The sequence below is a fragment of the Heterodontus francisci genome, chromosome 3 (genome assembly GCF_036365525.1).
Source record: "Heterodontus francisci isolate sHetFra1 chromosome 3, sHetFra1.hap1, whole genome shotgun sequence".
In the NCBI taxonomy this organism is placed as follows: domain Eukaryota; kingdom Metazoa; phylum Chordata; class Chondrichthyes; order Heterodontiformes; family Heterodontidae; genus Heterodontus; species Heterodontus francisci.
In genome coordinates this window covers 161,939,519-161,956,469 of record NC_090373.1, presented here as the reverse complement: position 1 = coordinate 161,956,469, position 16,951 = coordinate 161,939,519, and the positions used below count along the sequence as shown (strand labels likewise).

The 16,951-nt window shown below is 41.6% G+C and overlaps 1 protein-coding gene across 4 annotated transcripts in view; it reads left to right on the top strand.

Moving 5' to 3' along the window:
* The window catches only part of zbtb24 (zinc finger and BTB domain containing 24), a 41,677-nt gene extending 24,726 nt beyond the window's left edge, over positions 1-16,951 (top strand). For all 4 annotated transcript variants that reach the window (XM_068027224.1, XM_068027229.1, XM_068027215.1 and 1 more), the window contains exons 6-7: positions 9,192-9,273; positions 14,419-16,951. In XM_068027224.1, the coding sequence (XP_067883325.1) occupies positions 9,192-9,273; positions 14,419-15,268 (932 nt within the window). In that variant the 3' untranslated portion in view covers positions 15,269-16,951. The remainder of the gene's footprint in view (positions 1-9,191; positions 9,274-14,418) is intronic.

The following is a 16,951-nucleotide window of genomic DNA, read 5'->3' as shown; positions in this document are numbered from 1 at the left end:
ATAGACTGGATTAATCAAATTGGCATGGGTAGCCTCGAGGGAGAGTTCATTGAATGTATTAGAGATTGATTTTTGGAGCAATATGTTGTGGAACCAACAGGGAGCAGGCTATTATAGATTTGGTATTGTGTAATGAGGTGGAATTAATTAATGATCTCATAGTTAAGGATCCTCTAGGGAAGAGTGATCATAGCATGCTAGAATTTCAAATTCAGTTTGAGGGCCAGAAACTGGAGTCCCACACTAGCGTTCTGGAGTTAAACAAAGGTAATTACATAGGCATGAGGACAGATTTGGCCCTAGTGGACTGGGCAGGAAGACTAAAAGGTAGGACAGTTGATGAGCTGTGGCAGATGTTTAAGGAGATATTCAATTCCTCCCAACTAAAATATATTTCAGAGAGGAAGAAAGATTCTAAGAGGGGGAGAAAACATTCGTGGGTAAGCAAGGAAGTTAAGAATAACATAGACAAAAACTAAGGCATACCATATTGCAAAGGTCAGTGGCAGGCTGGAAGATTGGGAAACTTTTAAACATCAACAAATGGTTACTAAAAAAGTAATAAAAAGAGCAAAGGTAAATTATGAAAGAAAACTAGCGCAAAATATAAAAACGGATAGCAAAAGCTTCTATAAGTATATAAAAGGGAAGAGAGTAGCTAAAGTGAATGTCGGTCCCTTGGAGGATGAGACTGGGAAGTTAAGAGGGGAACACAGAAATGGCGGAGACACTAAATCAGTATTTTGCCTCAGTTTTCACGGTGGAGGACACGAGTACCATCCCAATAGTAACAGGTAAAATCTAAATCAGGGGACATAATCACTGACCAACGCAAACAAATGGACCGCTGGGTTGAGCACTACCTAGAACTGTACTCCAGGGAGAATGTTGTCACTGAGACTGCCCTCAACGCAGCCCAGCCTCTACCAGTCATGGATGAGCTGGACATACAGCCAACAAAATTGGAACTCAGTGATGCCATTGATTCTCTAGCCAGCGGAAAAGCCCCTGGGAAGGACAGCATTACCCCTGAAATAATCAAGAGTGCCAAGCCTGCTATACTCTCAGCACTACATGAACTGCTATGCCTGTGCTGGGACAAGGGAGCAGTACCTCAGGACATGCGCGATGCCAATATCATCACCCTCTATAAAAACAAAGGTGACCGCGGTGACTGCAACAACGACCGTGGAATCTCCCTGCTCAGCATAGTGGGGAAAGTCTTTGCTCGAGTCGCTCTAAACAGGCTCCAGAAGCTGGCCGAGCGCGTCTACCCTGAGGCACAGTGTGGCTTTTGTGCAGAGAGGTCGACCGTCGACATGCTGTTCTCCCTTCGTCAGATACAGGAGAAATGCCACGAACAACAGATGCCCCTCTACATTGCTTTCATTGATCTCACCAAAGCCTTTGACCTCGTCAGCAGACGTGGTCTCTTCAGACTACTAGAAAAGATTGGATGTCCACCGAAGCTACTAAGTATCATCATCTCATTCCATGACAATATGAAAGGCACAATTCAACATGGTGGCTCCTCATCAGACCCCTTTCCTATCGTGAGTGGCGTGAAACAGGGCTGTGTTCTCGCACCCACACTTTTTGGGATTTTCTTCTCCCTGCTGCTTTCACATGCGTTCAAGTCCTCTGAAGAAGGAATTTTCCTCCACACAAGATCAGGGTGCAGGTTGTTCAACCTTGCTCGTCTAAGAGCGAAGTCCAAAGTACGGAAAGTCCTCATCAGGGAACTCCTCTTTGCTGACGATGCTGCTTTAACATCTCACACTGAAGAATGCCTGCAGAGTCTCATCGACAGGTTTGCGGCTGCCTGCAATGAATTTGGCCTAACCATCAGCCTCAAGAAAACGAACATCATGGGGCAGGACGTCAGAAATGCTCCATCCATCAATATTGGCGACCACGCTCTGGAAGTGGTTCAAGAGTTCACCTACCTAGGCTCAACTATCACCAGTAACCTGTCTCTCGATGCAGAAATCAACAAGCGCATGGGAAAGGCTTCTACTGCTATGTCCAGACTGGCCAAGAGAGTGTGGGAAAATGGCGCACTGACACGGAACACAAAAGTCCGAGTGTATCAAGCCTGTGTCCTCAGTACCTTGCTCTATGGCAGCGAGGCCTGGACAACGTATGTCAGCCAGGAGCGACCTCTCAATTCATTCCATCTTCGCTGCCTCTGGAGAATACTTGGCATCAGGTGGCAGGACCGTATCTCCAACACAGAAGTCCTCGAGGCGGCCAACATCCCCAGCTTATACACACTACTGAGTCAGCGGTGCTTGAGATGGCTTGGCCATGTGAGCCGCATGGAAGATGGCAGGATCCCCAAAGACACATTGTACAGCGAGCTCGCCACTGGTATCAGACCCATCGGCCGTCCATGTCTCCGCTTTAAAGACGTCTGCAAACGCGACATGAAGTCCTGTGACATTGATCACAAGTCGTGGGAGTCAGTTGCCAGCGTTCGCCAGAGCTGGCGGGCAGCCATAAAGACGGGGCTAAAGTGTGGCGAGTCGAAGAGACTTAGCAGTTGGCAGGAAAAAAGACAGAGGCGCAAGGAGAGAACCAACTGTGCAACAGCCCCGACAAACAAATTTTTCTGCAGCACCTGTGGAAGAGCCTGTCACTATAGAATTGGCCTTTTTAACCACTCCAGGTGCTGCTCCACACACCACTGACCACCTCCAGGCGCTTACCCATTGTCTCTCAAGACAAGGAGGCCAAAGAGAAATGCAGAGGTTATAGTAAGGGAGGAACTTAGAACAGTCATCATCACTAGGGAAAAAGTACTGAGCAAACTATTGGGATTGAAGGCAGACAAGTCCCCAGGACCTGATGGCCTACATCCTAGGTTCTTAAAGGAAGTGGCAGCTTGGATAGTGGATCCATTGGTTATAATATTTCAAAATTCCCTGGATATGGGAAAGGTTCCAGTGGATTGGAAAAAAGCTAATATAACGTCCTTATTCAAAAAGGGAGGGAGGCAGAAAGTAGGAAACTATAGACCAGTTAGTTCAACATCTGTTGTTGGGAAATTGTTAGAATCTGTTATTAAGGAAGTAATAACAGGACATTTAGAAAGTCAAAACGCAATCCATCAGAGTCAGCATGGTTTTATGAAGGGTAAGTCATGTTTGACTAATTTGCTAGAGTTCTTGGAAGATGTAACAAGTAAAGTGGATAATGGAGATCCTGTAGATGTAGTATATCTGATAAGGTGCAGCACAAAAGGTTAATACACAAGGTAAGATCACATGGGGTTAGGGGCAGTTTATTAGCTTGGATAGAGGATTGGCTAACCAACAGAAAACAGAGAGTCGGGATAAATGGGTCTTTGTCTGGTTGGCAAGATGTAACTAGTGGGGTGACACAGGGTTCGGTCCTCGGGCCCCAACTATTTACAATCTATATTAATGACTTGGTTGCAGGGATAGAAGGTACTATAGCCAAATTTGCAGATGACACTAAAATAGGTGGGATAGTAAGTTGCAATAAAGGAATAAGAAATTTACAAATGGATAGGTTAGGTGAATGGGCCAAAATTTGGCAGATGGAGTTTAACTTGGATAAGTGTGAGGTTATCTATTTTGGTCGGAAGAATAGAAAGGCAAATTTCTATTGAACAGTTTAGGCCTTTACTCTCTAGAGTTCAGAAGAATGAGAGGAGATCTAATTGAGGTATATAAGATGATTAAGGGGATTGACAAAGTAGACATAGAGAGGATGTTTCCTCTTGTGGGGCAATCTAGAACGAGAGGTCACAGTTTTCGGATAAGGGGTAGCAGATTTAAAACAGAGATGAGGAGAAATTACTTCTCTCAAAGGGTCGTGAGTCTGTGGAATTCACTACCCCAGAGTGTAGTGGATGCTGAGACAATGAATAAATTTAAGGAGGAGATAGACAGATTTTTAATTAGTAATGGGTTGAAGGGTTATGGAGAATGGGCAGGAAAGTGGAGTTGAGGCCAAGATGAGATCAGCCATGATCGTATTAAATGGCGGAGCAAGTTTGAGGAGCTAAATTGCCTACTCCTGCTCCTAGTTCTTATGTAAGGTTGCCTACCATCTGTTGATTTGTGAAATGGGTACTTTGTTTGAAAGGGCGACCACCTTTACACCCTAACATTAATCGTGGCTAGAAACTATTTTAAATAATGAGTCAGGTACTGAATATAATGGGGATTTCAATGATTCAGCCTGTTAAATGCAAATATTTTAACATGGTTTGAGGCAGGTTGCTTTTCTACCTGACAGCTGAATTGATGTCAATTTTCAATGAGTTCACAATACAAAACAGCCCTCAAAAGTCTCAGATTCAGCAGTTCCCTACAAGCATGATAGAAATTGAGACAGATGAAAGATCTAGTGTTTGATTTCGTTAAGTAGGAGTCAGTGATTGTTATTGGAATAACGGTGTGTAAGCGATGCAATACCTAAATTTAAAGTGCTTAGACCTAGCAGTAGGTGTGCTGTCTCCCTTGCACAATCTCCTATCAGCTTTGTTTACACATTTACAATAAGTAAACACAATTACTTGTGTACATTTTGTCAAAGGTATAATCCCATAATATCCTTTACAACTTTTGTATGTAGTTTTCAAAAAACGTTTAATTTTGAGAGCATTCCATAGATGCAACATCACAGTTGCAGATCTGTAAAGGTGTTCATTGAGGGGGGGTCCTTTGTCTGTTTTGTTGTTGGATAGAGAGGCCACTCCTTAATCTGCATTTGAATTAGTGTTGATAACCTGAATTATTAAGGGCCTATCCATGTCACCTTTGTAGAACAGGAACTCCCTTCCTAACAGCACTATGGGTGTACCTACACCCCGAGGACTGCAGCAGTTCAAGGTGGCGGCTCACCTTCAGCTTCTCGAGGGCAATTAGGGATGGGCAACAAATGCAGGCCTGGCCAACGATGCCCACATCCAATGAGCGAATAAAAAAAAAATGATAAATCAGTTTAGCTGAAGCTTAAATTCTGAGGATTTTCAGATTTTGCAGCAGTTGACGTAAAAATTGTACAATATGGTCATTATATTTGCTTATTTATGTTCTGCAAAATGTAATATCTCAACCATTATATCACGGAAATAATGTTGAAATAACAGGTTTGTCAAACAGTTAATTCCCATTTTGTTCCCTTAGATTTATTAGTAATGGATATGATATTGCATAGATGATTTTTTTTCATTAATTCTCAGTATGTGGACATTGCCAGAAAGTCTGCTCATCACTAGTTGCCCTGAGAAGATTGTGGTAGACCTCCTTCTTGAACTGCTGAAATCTTTGTAGCAGTTTGACACAACTGAATGGCTTGTTTGCCCACTTCAGAAGGCAGTTGAGAGTCAACATGTTGATGTGAAACTAGAGTCACAAAAAGGTCAGACCATGTACATATTATAAAGAACATAAAAAATAGGAGCAAGAGTAGGCCTTTCAGCCTTCGAACCTGCTCTGCCATTTAATAAGATCAAGGCTGATCTACCTCAGCTCTACCTTCCCACACTATCCCCATATCCCTTCATTTCTTTAGTACCCAAAATCTCTCGATCTCTGTCTTGATTATACTCAACGACTGAGCATGCACAGCTCTCTGGGGTAAAGAATTAAATATTCACAACCCTTTGAGTGAGGAAATTTCTCCATATCTCAGTTGTTACGACCAGGTGAGAAAGGTGTCTAGGGATCCCTCTCAGCCTTCACCTGGTCTTACCGTAACAGGGTTTAATTTTAAACACACTGTTTTTAGCTCCCTCTTGGTGAATCCTTGTTCACTGCTTTCCAATTATAAGGCAAAGAAACCAGCGCAAACAGAAGAAAAGTTGAAATTTATTAAACTTAAACTCTCATTCGGTTAACGCCTATGGATACGCAACGTGCCCCACTCTAGCATGCATATACAATACACACATGCAAATAGAGACAGAAAAGAGCAAAAGAAAAATGAAGTGGAAAAATTTGAGGCAATATTTGAAGAGTTGTTGTTACGGTTTTTCAAGCTCACTGTAGAGTCCTTGATTGTAGGTAGATCTTGCTTTTCGTTGGGGCCCAGTATTCTTCTTAAACCTTGTTCACTGCAGGAGACTTTTCTCTCTAGGGTTTCATGTGTCTTCAGTGGATTCAGAGGCTTGTGAGAAAGAGATGGGAGCAGACAGGAGGGATCTTCTCAGTCCAGGAGCAAACAGTCTTTCTGAATTCAAACTCTTTGTGGCTAGTTCAAAAGAAAACCCTGGAACAGCCAGTTAGTCATGTGACCAGCTGGTCTAACCAGTCCTAGCCCTTGTGGATTGTATCCTCCTTAGTAGGCCCTGGAATGCGCCTCTTCACCTTCGATGTCTGTTAGTATGTAAATGTTTTTTTCCAGCCACGACTAATCTGTTTAACAAGTATTTTCCTCGCTCCAGCAACAGTTAATAATCAGTGTGCATGACAAAATTGATGTGCCTCATTCTTGGCAGGTGGGGGCCCAGCATGACACAGTCCTAAATGACTGACCCCTTATTCTGAGACTGCGACGCCTTGTTCTAGTCTCCTGAGCCAGGGGAAACATACTCCCAGCATCTACCCTTTAAGCCCCTTAAGAATTTTATATATTTCAGTTGGATAACCTGTCATTCTTCTGAATTCTAGGGAACCAAAGCCTAGTCTACTCAGTCTCTCACTGTCTGAAAGTGTTTTGATTACTTTTACTGATAACTAAGTTTTTTATTTCCAGATTTCTTTTCGGATGTCACAAAGCAATTTACAGCCGATTACTTTTGGAAGTGTAATAATTTCAAGCTAGGCAAATACAGCAGCCAAATCCCACAAACAGAAATGAATTAAATAACCATTGTTTTAGTAGTGTTGGTTGAGGGATAGATGTTGGCCGCTGGGTCAAAATCCTGGAAGTCCCTCCCTAACAGCACAGTGGGTGTACCAATGCCACATGGACTGCAGTGGCTGAAGAAGGCCGCTCACCACCACCTTCTCAAGGACAATTAGGGATGGGCAATAAATGCTGCCAGCAATGCTCACATCCCAAGAATGAATAAAAAAACAGAGGTGGATGAAGTGGTTGAACATCGAGCCATGGCACGGAGGTCAAGGAGAACGAGGGTGAGCCTGACGTCAGTGGTAGGGAAGCTGCTGGAGAAGATACTGAGGGATAGGATCTATTCCCATTTGGAAGAAAATGGGCTTATCAGTGACAGGCAACATGGTTTTGTGCAGGGAAGGTCATGTCTTACCAACTTAATAGAATTCTTTGAGGAAGTGACAAAGTTGATTGATGAGGGAAGGGCTGTCAATGTCATATACATGGACTTCAGTAAGGCGTTTGATAAGGTTCCCCATGGCAGGCTGATGGAGAAAGTGAAGGCGCATGGGGTCCAGGGTGTACTAGCCAGATGGATAAAGAACTGGCTGGGCAACAGGAGACAGAGAGTAGCAGTGGAAGGGAGTTTCTCAAAATGGAGACGTGTGACCAGTGGTGTTCCACAGGGATCCGTGCTGGGACCATTGTTGTTTGTGATATACATTAATGATTTGGAGGAAAGTATAGGTGGACTGATTAGCAAGTTTGCAGACGACACTAAGATTGGTGGAGTAGCAGATAGTGAAGGGGACTGTCAGAGAATACAGCAGAATATAGATAGATTGGAGAGTTGGGCAGAGAAATGGCAGATGGAGTTCAACCAGGGCAAATGCGAGGTGATGCATTTTGGAAGATCCAATTCAAGAGTGAACTATACAGTAAATGGAAAAGTCCTGGGGAAAATTGATGTCCAGAGAGATTTGGGTGTTCAGGTCCACTGTTCCCTGAAGGTGGCATCGCAGGTAAATAGAGTGGTCAAGAAGGCATACGGCATGCTTTCCTCCATCGGACGGGGTATTGAGTACAAGAGTTGGCAGGTCATGTTACAGTTGTATAGGACTTTGGTTCGGCCACATTTGGAATACTGCGTGCAGTTCTGGTCGCCACATTACCAAAAGGATGTGGATGCTTTGGAGAGGGTGCAGAGGAGGTTCACCAGGATGTTGCCTGGTATGGAGGGCGCTAGCTATGAAGAGAGGTTGAGTAGATTAGGATTATTTTCATTAGAAAGACGGAGGTTGAGGGGGGACCTGATTGAGGTGTACAAAATCATGAGAGGTATAGACAGGGTGGATAGCAAGAGGCTTTTTCCCAGAGTGGGGGATTCAATTACTAGAGGACACGAGTTCAAAGTGAAAGGGGAAAAGTTTAGGGGGGATATGCGTGGAAAGTTCTTTACGCAGAGGGTGGTGGGTGCCTGGAACGCGTTACCAGCGGAGGTGGTAGATGCGGGCACGATGGCGTCTTTTAAGATGTATCTAGACAGATACATGAATGGGCAGGAAGAAAAGAGATACAGAACCTTAGAAAATAGGCGACATGTTTAGATAGAGGATCTGGATCGGCGCAGGCTTGGAGGGCCGAAGGGCCTGTTCCTGTGCTGTAATTATCTTTGTTCTTTGAGGGGCAACGGCACAATGTGGTTGCAGCCACAGGAAATGTCATTACTGACTGTTGCAAGTCAGTTTTGCTCCTATGAAGAAAGTGTAAACTAGATATTCTTGGGAGAGATGATCATGGAACTGGGTGTTCATGCAACAATATGTTCAAGAATCTTATGGAAGAATATGAGGTTAGATATGTGTTGATAGCTGGCAAGGAAAGAATGAATATGGGTGTTTTTCTTGAGGATGGGGTGACAATAGCACTTTTGAAGGAGAGGCATGTGTATGTGAGCAGAGACAGTCGTTTAGAATTTGGCAAGAAAGGAATAACAAACCATCAAAGATGTCAGTGAGTTAAACATGTACTCACAGAAGAATTCTCAGCCCTTATTGTGACTGCAGAAGAAGCTTTACTCCACATTTACCCATACTGTACTAAACTAGAAGTACTTGATGCTAATATTGGTGGAACAATACCATTCTCTGCTACTAGCATCATTATTTTTAAAATAATTTTTTGTGCCCACCAAAACAACGTTGAGACCAAAAGACTAGAACTGGCACTCCTGAAACAAAGTTCAAATGCTAGAAATGCACAGAAAGTCCTTCAGCATTAAACATGGGTTAACATTTCGGGGGAAGCATCTGTCAGAAAAAAATATGTAGTCTTGGTAACCAAATATGGCAATAATGCTCACTTACCTTTTGGTTTTTCAGGTGAGAAACCATTTACATGTGAGATTTGTGGTAAATGTTTTACTGCAAAGAATACCCTGCAGACCCACATAAGAATCCACAGGTATATAATGTGTCTTACAGCATCAACGTTGCTCATATTGATTTGAATATAAAAATAACACAATTGTGGTGAACTAATCCATTGACTAAACATAACTGGAGGTGCGTTTATAGCTTTATGTGTTCAAGAAAGAGGAATTTTATACATGAAAGGAAGAATTTTCATTTATATAGCATCTTTCATTATTTTGGGACATCCCAAAATGCTTTACAGCCATAAAGTCCTTTTGAAGCATAGTCATTTGTAATGTAGGGAAACATGTAGTAAGTGAACAACTAATCTGTCTTTGGTGTTGGTTGAGGGTTAAGAAACAGAAAAGCCCTTCAGCCCTCAAGTGTGCTCCGTCATTCAATTAAATCATGCACCTCAACTCCATTTCCCTGCTGTTGCTCCATATTTCTTGATACCCTTACCTAATGAAAATCTGTCTGCTTTGAGAGTGCCAATTGTTCTAACATCCACAGTCTTTTTGGGGAGAGAGTTCAGATTTCTACCACCCTTTGTGTGGAATAGTTCTTCCTGATTTCACTCCTAAATAACCTACCTCTGATTTTAAGATTATGTTCCTCTGTTCTTCACTAAGTGTCTTTCTTTGATCCAAAGTGGTTGACTCATGCTTGTCCACATTGAGCTCCATTTGCTGTGGTTTTAACCACTCATTTAATATGATTATGTCTCTTTGCAACTTCCTGCTCCCACAAGCACTATTTACTGTACTTCCTACTTAGTTTCATCAGTAAACTTGGATATCATAGATTCATAGAATTATACAAAACAGAAGGAGGCTATTCGACCCATTGTGCCTCTGCCGCCTCTTTGAAAGGTATTCAATTAATTCCATTCCCCTGTTCTTTCCCATAGCCCTGCAAATTTTTCCATTTCAACTATTTATCCAATTCACTTTTGAAAATTATTATTGAATCGCTTGACTCTGCCCCTGTCTCAGTCCATCTGCTGCTGAAACCCTCTTCCATGCCTCTGTTACCTCCAGACTTGACTATTTACAATGCATTCCTGACCAGCCACCCACATCCTACCCTCGGTAAACTTGAGGTTATCCAAAACTCTGCTGCCAGTGTCCTAACTCTCATAGGAACGTTGGAGCAGGAGCAGGCCATTCAACCCATCGAGTCTGCCCCGCCATTCAGTATGATCACAGCTGATCATCCACTTCAATGCCTTTTTCCCACACTATCCCCATGTCCCCTTATGTCGCTTGTATTTAGAAATCTGTCAATCTCTGCTTTATGACTGAGCTTCCACAGCCCTCTGGGGTAGAGAATTCCGAAGATTCACAATTCTCTGAGTAAAGAGATTTCTCCTCATCTCTGTCCTAAGTGGATTCCCCCTTATTTTGAAATTTTATCCCCTGGTTCAAGATTCCCCAACCAACGGAAACATCTTAGCTGCATCTACCCTGTCTACCTCGTTAAGTATTTTGTAGGTTTCAATGAGATCACCTCTCATTCTCCGAAACTCTAGAGAATACAAGCCCAGTTTCCCAATCTCTCTTCATCGGACAGTCCCGCCATCCCGGGAACAAGTCTGGTAAATTTTCTTTGCACTCCCTCTATGCAATAATACCCTTCCTAAGGTAAGGGGACCAAAACTGCACACAGTACTCCAAATGCAGCCTAACCAAGGTTCTATACAATTGAAGCAAGACTTCACTACTCTTGTACTCAAATACTCTTGTGATAAAGGCTAAGATACCATTTGCCTTCCGAATTGCTTGCTGCACCTGCATGTTAGCTTTCAGTGACTTATTGACAAGGACACCCAGGTCCCCTTGTACATTTACACTTTCTCATCTCTTACTATTTAAGAAATACTCTGCACATCTGTTCCTCCTACCAAAGTGGATAACTTCTCATTTTCCACATTATATTCCATCTGCCATGTTCTTGCCCACTCACTAAGTCTATCCAAATGCCCTTGAAGCCACTTTGCATCTTACTCACAACATACATTCCCACCCAGTTTTGTGTCATCAACGAACTTGGAAATATTATATTTGGTCCCCACATCCAAATCATTGATATATATTGTGAACAACTGGGGCCTAAGTACTGATCCCTGTGGTACCTCACTAGTCACAGCCTGCCAATGCAAGAACGATCCATTTATTCCTGCTCTGTGCTTTCTGCTTGTTAATCAATCCTTAATCCTTGCCAGTATATTACCTACCTATCCTATGTGCTTTAATTTTGCTAACCAATCTCCTGTGGGGTACTTTATCAAAAGCCAAGGATACTATGTCCACCGACTCTTCTTTATCAATTCTGTTAGTAACATCCTCAAAAAACTCAACAGGTTCATCAAACATGATTTCCCACTCATAAATCCATGTTGACTATGCCCAATCAGATCATTATTATCCAAGTATCCTAGCATTTTCCCAACGACTGATGTAAGGTTAACAGGTCTGTAATTCCCAGTTTTCACTCTCCCTCCCTTCTTAAATAGTGGGGTGACATTTGCAACCTTTCAATCTGCAGAAACCGCTCCAGAATCTATAGAATTTTGGAAGATGATCACCAATGCATCCACTATCACAGCTACTTCTTTCAACACTCTGGGATGTAGAATATCAGGTCCTGGAGACTTATCAACCTTCAGTCCCATTAATTTCTCCAGTACAACCTTCTTCCTAATACTAATTTCCTTCAATTCCTTATTTCCCCTAATCCCTTTGATCTGTAATTCTGGGAGATTTCTTGTATCTTCCTCAGTGAAGACAGACACAAAGTAATCATTTAACTTCTCTGCCATTTCTCTATTCCCCATTATAAATTCTCCTGCCTCTGCCTGTAATGGACCCCCATTTGTCTTAGCCAAACGTTTCCTTTTTACGTACCTGTAGAAGCTTTTACAGTCTGTTTTTACATTTTTTGCTAGCTTATATTCATATTCTATTCTCCCTTTCTTTATCAGTTTCTTAGTTCTCCTTTGCTGTATTCTAAAATCCTCCCAATCTTCAGGTTTACTACTATTTCTGGCAACTTTATAGGCCTTTTCTTTTAATCTTCTACAATCCTTAACTTCCTTTGTTAACCACGGTTGACTGCCTTTACTTTTGGGGTTTTTGTGCCTTGAAGGAATGTATAGTTGCTGTAAACTGTGTAATATTTCTTTGAAGACTATCCATTGCCTATGTACTGTCAGAGCTTTTAATATATTTTCCCAATCCACCTCAGCCAATTTGCCCCTCATACCTTCATAATTTCCTTTGTTCAAATTTAACACCCTGGCTTCAGATTGAACTACCTCACTTTCAAACATAATGTAAAATTCTGTCATATTATGGTCACTCATCCCCAAAGGTTCTTTTACAACAAGATTATTAATTAGCCCTTTCTCATTACATAATACTAGATCTAAAATAGCCTGTTGTCTAGTCAGTTCCTCAACATACTGCTTTAGAAAACCATCCCTAACACACTTCAGAAACTAGTCCTCCACAGCATTAGTGCTAATTAGGTTTACCCAGTCTATATGCAGATTTAATTCACCCATGATTACTGTATTACCCATGCCACATGCTTCTCTAATCTCTTGATTAATGCCATGCCCCACACTATCACTACTGTTTGGTGGCCTGTAAACAACTCCTACCAATGTTTGCTGCCCCTTGCTGTTTCTTTGCTCCTCCCAAACAGATTCCACATTTTGTTCTTCCGATCTGAGATCTTCTCTTCCTAATGTACCGATCCCATCCCTTATTATCAGTGCAACACCACCTCCTTTTCCTTTTTGCCTAAACTTTCTAATGTCGAATGTCATCAAATCCCAATCAAGCATTGCCCCTGTGCTCACTGACCTACATTGTCTCCCAGTTAAGCAGTGCCTCAATTTTAAAATTCATTCTTGATTTGAAATCCCTCCAATCCCTGGTTCCTCTCGACTTCTGTAATCACCTTCAGCTCTCCAATATCTGCTTCTCTAATTCTGCCCTCTTGATCATCCTGATTTTAATTGCTCGACCATTGGCAGCCATGTCTTCAGCTGCCAAAGCCCTAAGCTCTGAAATTTCCTCCCTAAACATCTCCACCTCTCTGCCTCCTTTTAGATGCTTTTGGTTATCTGGCCGAATAGCTCCTTATGTGACTGGGTGTCAATTTTTGTTTGATAACAGTCCTCTGAAGTGCCTTGGGATGTTCTACTACGTTAAAGGTGCTATATAACTACAAGTTGTTATTGAATCTGCTGCCACTATCCTCTCAGTCAGTGCATTCCAGATCGCAATAACTCACTGGAAAAAAAAAAATTCTCAACTCCTCTCCTCTGGTTCTTTTGCCTATTGCCTTAAATCTCTGTCCTCCAATTACAGACCCTTCTGCCACCAGAAGTTTCTTATTTACTCTATTGAAACCCTTCATTATTTTGAGCACCTCCATTAAATCTCCCTTTAACCTTCTCTACTCTGAGGAGAACAATCCCATCTTCTCTCGTCTCTCCACATAACTGAAGTCCTTCATCCCTGTTACTATTCTAATACTCTGCACCTTCTGCAAGGCCTTGACATCCTTCCTATATTATGGTTCCCATTACTCCATCTGAGGCGTAAATTGTGATTTATCAATTTAGTTTAACCTCCTTGATTTTGTGCTCTATACCTCTCTTTATAAAGCCAAGGATTCCATACGCATTTTAAAAAAAGACAGCCTTCTCAACTTGTCGTGCCACGAGCAATCATTTCTGTAAATTCACCCCCAATTTCTCTGTTCCTGCACCCCTTTACAATTAAACCATGTATTTATATTGCCTCGCCTCATACTTCCTTCTAGGATGCATCACTTTACCCTTCCTTGCATTAAATTTCATCTGCCATGTGTCTGCCCATTTCATTAGTCTATATCTCTTGAAGTCTGCTACTATCCTTCTCACTGTTTACTACTTTTCTGAGTTTGTGTCATCTGCAAACTTTAAGATTATGCCATGTATATCCAAGTCCAGGGTATTAATATATATCAAACAGGCCAGTGGTCCTAATACAGCCCCCTGGGAAACACCATTGTATACTTCCCTCCACTCCTGAAAAAGTACTTCTTGATTGGGAATATATTATCCTTACCTAACTGGAAATAATGTCACTTTTCAAATTTGACATGTGGAAATTAATGTACAATATTTAATTTATTCTAGGGGAGAAAAACCCTTTTCCTGCAGTATCTGTGGAAAATCCTTTGCTGATCCTAGCGCAAAAAGACGTCATGATGCCATGCACACTGGAAACAAGCCCTTTGAATGTCCAACATGTAATCAGCGATTCACTCGTGCTGACAACCTTAGATCCCATATGAAGATTCACAGCAAGGAGAGGAAAACCCATGGAATTATGAATGATCCAGGTGATGGGAGTACAGAGGAAGTGAAGACCATCTTGCAACTGCAGCAGTACCAACTTCCTACTGCAGGTCAGCAACAAATACAGCTAGTGGTAACCAATGATGTTCATAACATTAATTTCATGCCCAACCACGGACAGAGCATCAGTATTATTTCAGCAGAGGGGTCGCAGAGTCTCCGTGAGGACGAGACCTCAAACTTGGCTCTGTTGACTCAGCAAGGAGAGCACGTGCAGAATTTGACTTTGGTAGCTCAGCCTGGGCAAACCGACCACATTCAGGCCATTGGCATGGTGGCAAACCAGGAATGTCCAGGACAGACAGAACAGATGCATGTGATCACGTTGACAAAAGAGGCAATGGAGCACCTCCAGGATCAAGCTCAGCAACTGCAGATAGCACATGGGAGATCACAGCCTATTAGTCTTGGGCAGGAAGCCACTCAGCCAGTTCATTTGAACCAGGAAGCAGCTCAGCACCTCCAACGGAGTCGATCTGCACATGTTTCTGAACCAACATCTCAAACGATCTCTGTGAACCGAGCTTCACAGCAAATACAAGGAGAGCAGATTGCAGATCAAACGTTCCAGTTGCAAGCGGACAGTGTTTCTTATCTCTATACCACCAATTTAGTCACACACAACTAGGAAAATCAATAACAGTAGTTGAAACTGCTTACTGAAAATGGAATACCTTTTAATGATCGTGTAACAAAAACGTTATCCCACAATGTGAGATACTACAGTTTCCAGAGATTATATCTAAAATAGCATCTCTATTTGTCTATTTTAAGAATGCATTTCAAAGTTAATTTATTACAGATTTTTTTTCTCCTTTTGTTTTTACTTCTTTGTATGTTTCCCATTCTCTGTAGAGATTTTGTTGAGTCTTGCAAAATATTATGCTCGATTTTCTTTCCCCTCTACCTCCTCCCTCAAAATTAAATGGGAGGGGGGAGTGAAATCATTTGCATATACTTAAACTGTAGGTTGAAAATCATTGGTTAGTACCCACACTTTTTAGCATGTTCTTTTCGTGAAAAACACTCTCATTCTTTGTCAGATCAACACAAAAATGCTCAAACACCAATATAGCTGTAAATGTGTGTTCTGTTGTGCCTTTTCTGAACCAGTGATACTTGAAAGCTTTACAGCAAAATTAACCCTTTGCTCTTCCTATCCTAATTGCTGTTATTTAAATATTAGAATTCTCATCTATGCTTACAGTTTAAACTCTTATGATGTCTAAATGACTCTCAGATCACAGAATGCAAAGTACTTGTACGATTATGTGCCTCACTTCTGTTTTAGAAGCTGAACATTTAAAAAAAAGACTGCATCCTAAGCTCAGGAATGGCATCAAGTTGAAAAATCTTTTGCTCTGCAACTTTAAGATATATTTTGTAATACAGTACCTCACAAGTTACTTCTTTCTTCTCCCTCTATTCCTCTATTTTTAAGCTTTAGTTTCTGATGTAGTAGTTAAGGTAATTAAAATTACACAAGTGTGCTTTTATTATTTCTCTTTTTAAAAAAAGAGGTCAGATTTTACAAATAAATTCACTTTTTGCTTTAAGCATTGCAAGCACTTAGGTTTTTTTGCTTAAGCACATGATGTGCTTCAATTTGTTAGTACTGATATGTGGACAGTTAATAGTTCTGATTGCCACATCCCAAGTGTGTAAAATATATATTTATGTTAACACAGTGCTTGCAGAATATTTTATGTATGTAAGAATTATATAATGTTGTTACTTGCACACTTTGTTGTGATGGATGTCACAGTTTCTGCTCCCAGTGTGTCCAGTTACTGATCAGGGTCTCAACACTTTGCACAAATAACATGCAACAGCAATAAAACAGCATAAGACAATTTTAAATTAAATTTAAGATTGTTTTTTAAAGGTCCTTTGCTTCCATTGATCAGTTTACAAATCAAATGTTTTGTGCAAACAACAATGCAAATAATTATAACTTTTAAAATGGATAAGAACTTTTAATAAAGTACATATTGATTGCTACAGTGCAGTCATTGCAAGCTGCTGCACATGCCTGCCGTATTCCCAGATGGTAAGATGTTGTTGTCCGTGGTGAACCTCCTCACAAAATAAGTAGGGTAATTGAACAGTGAATTGCTTTTCTCTTTTTCCATTCCCCCTCCACCTGCTATGCCCCTGAGCATTTTGTCCTAGCCATTTACAGGCCATCGCCAGTGAAGGCCAGGAAACAAGGCTTTGATGCATAATTCCAGATGATGAATGGTACACATGCAACTGGGCCTGAAAAGGACAGAAAAACAAAGGTGAGCCCCCTCTCCCACCCCCCCCCCCC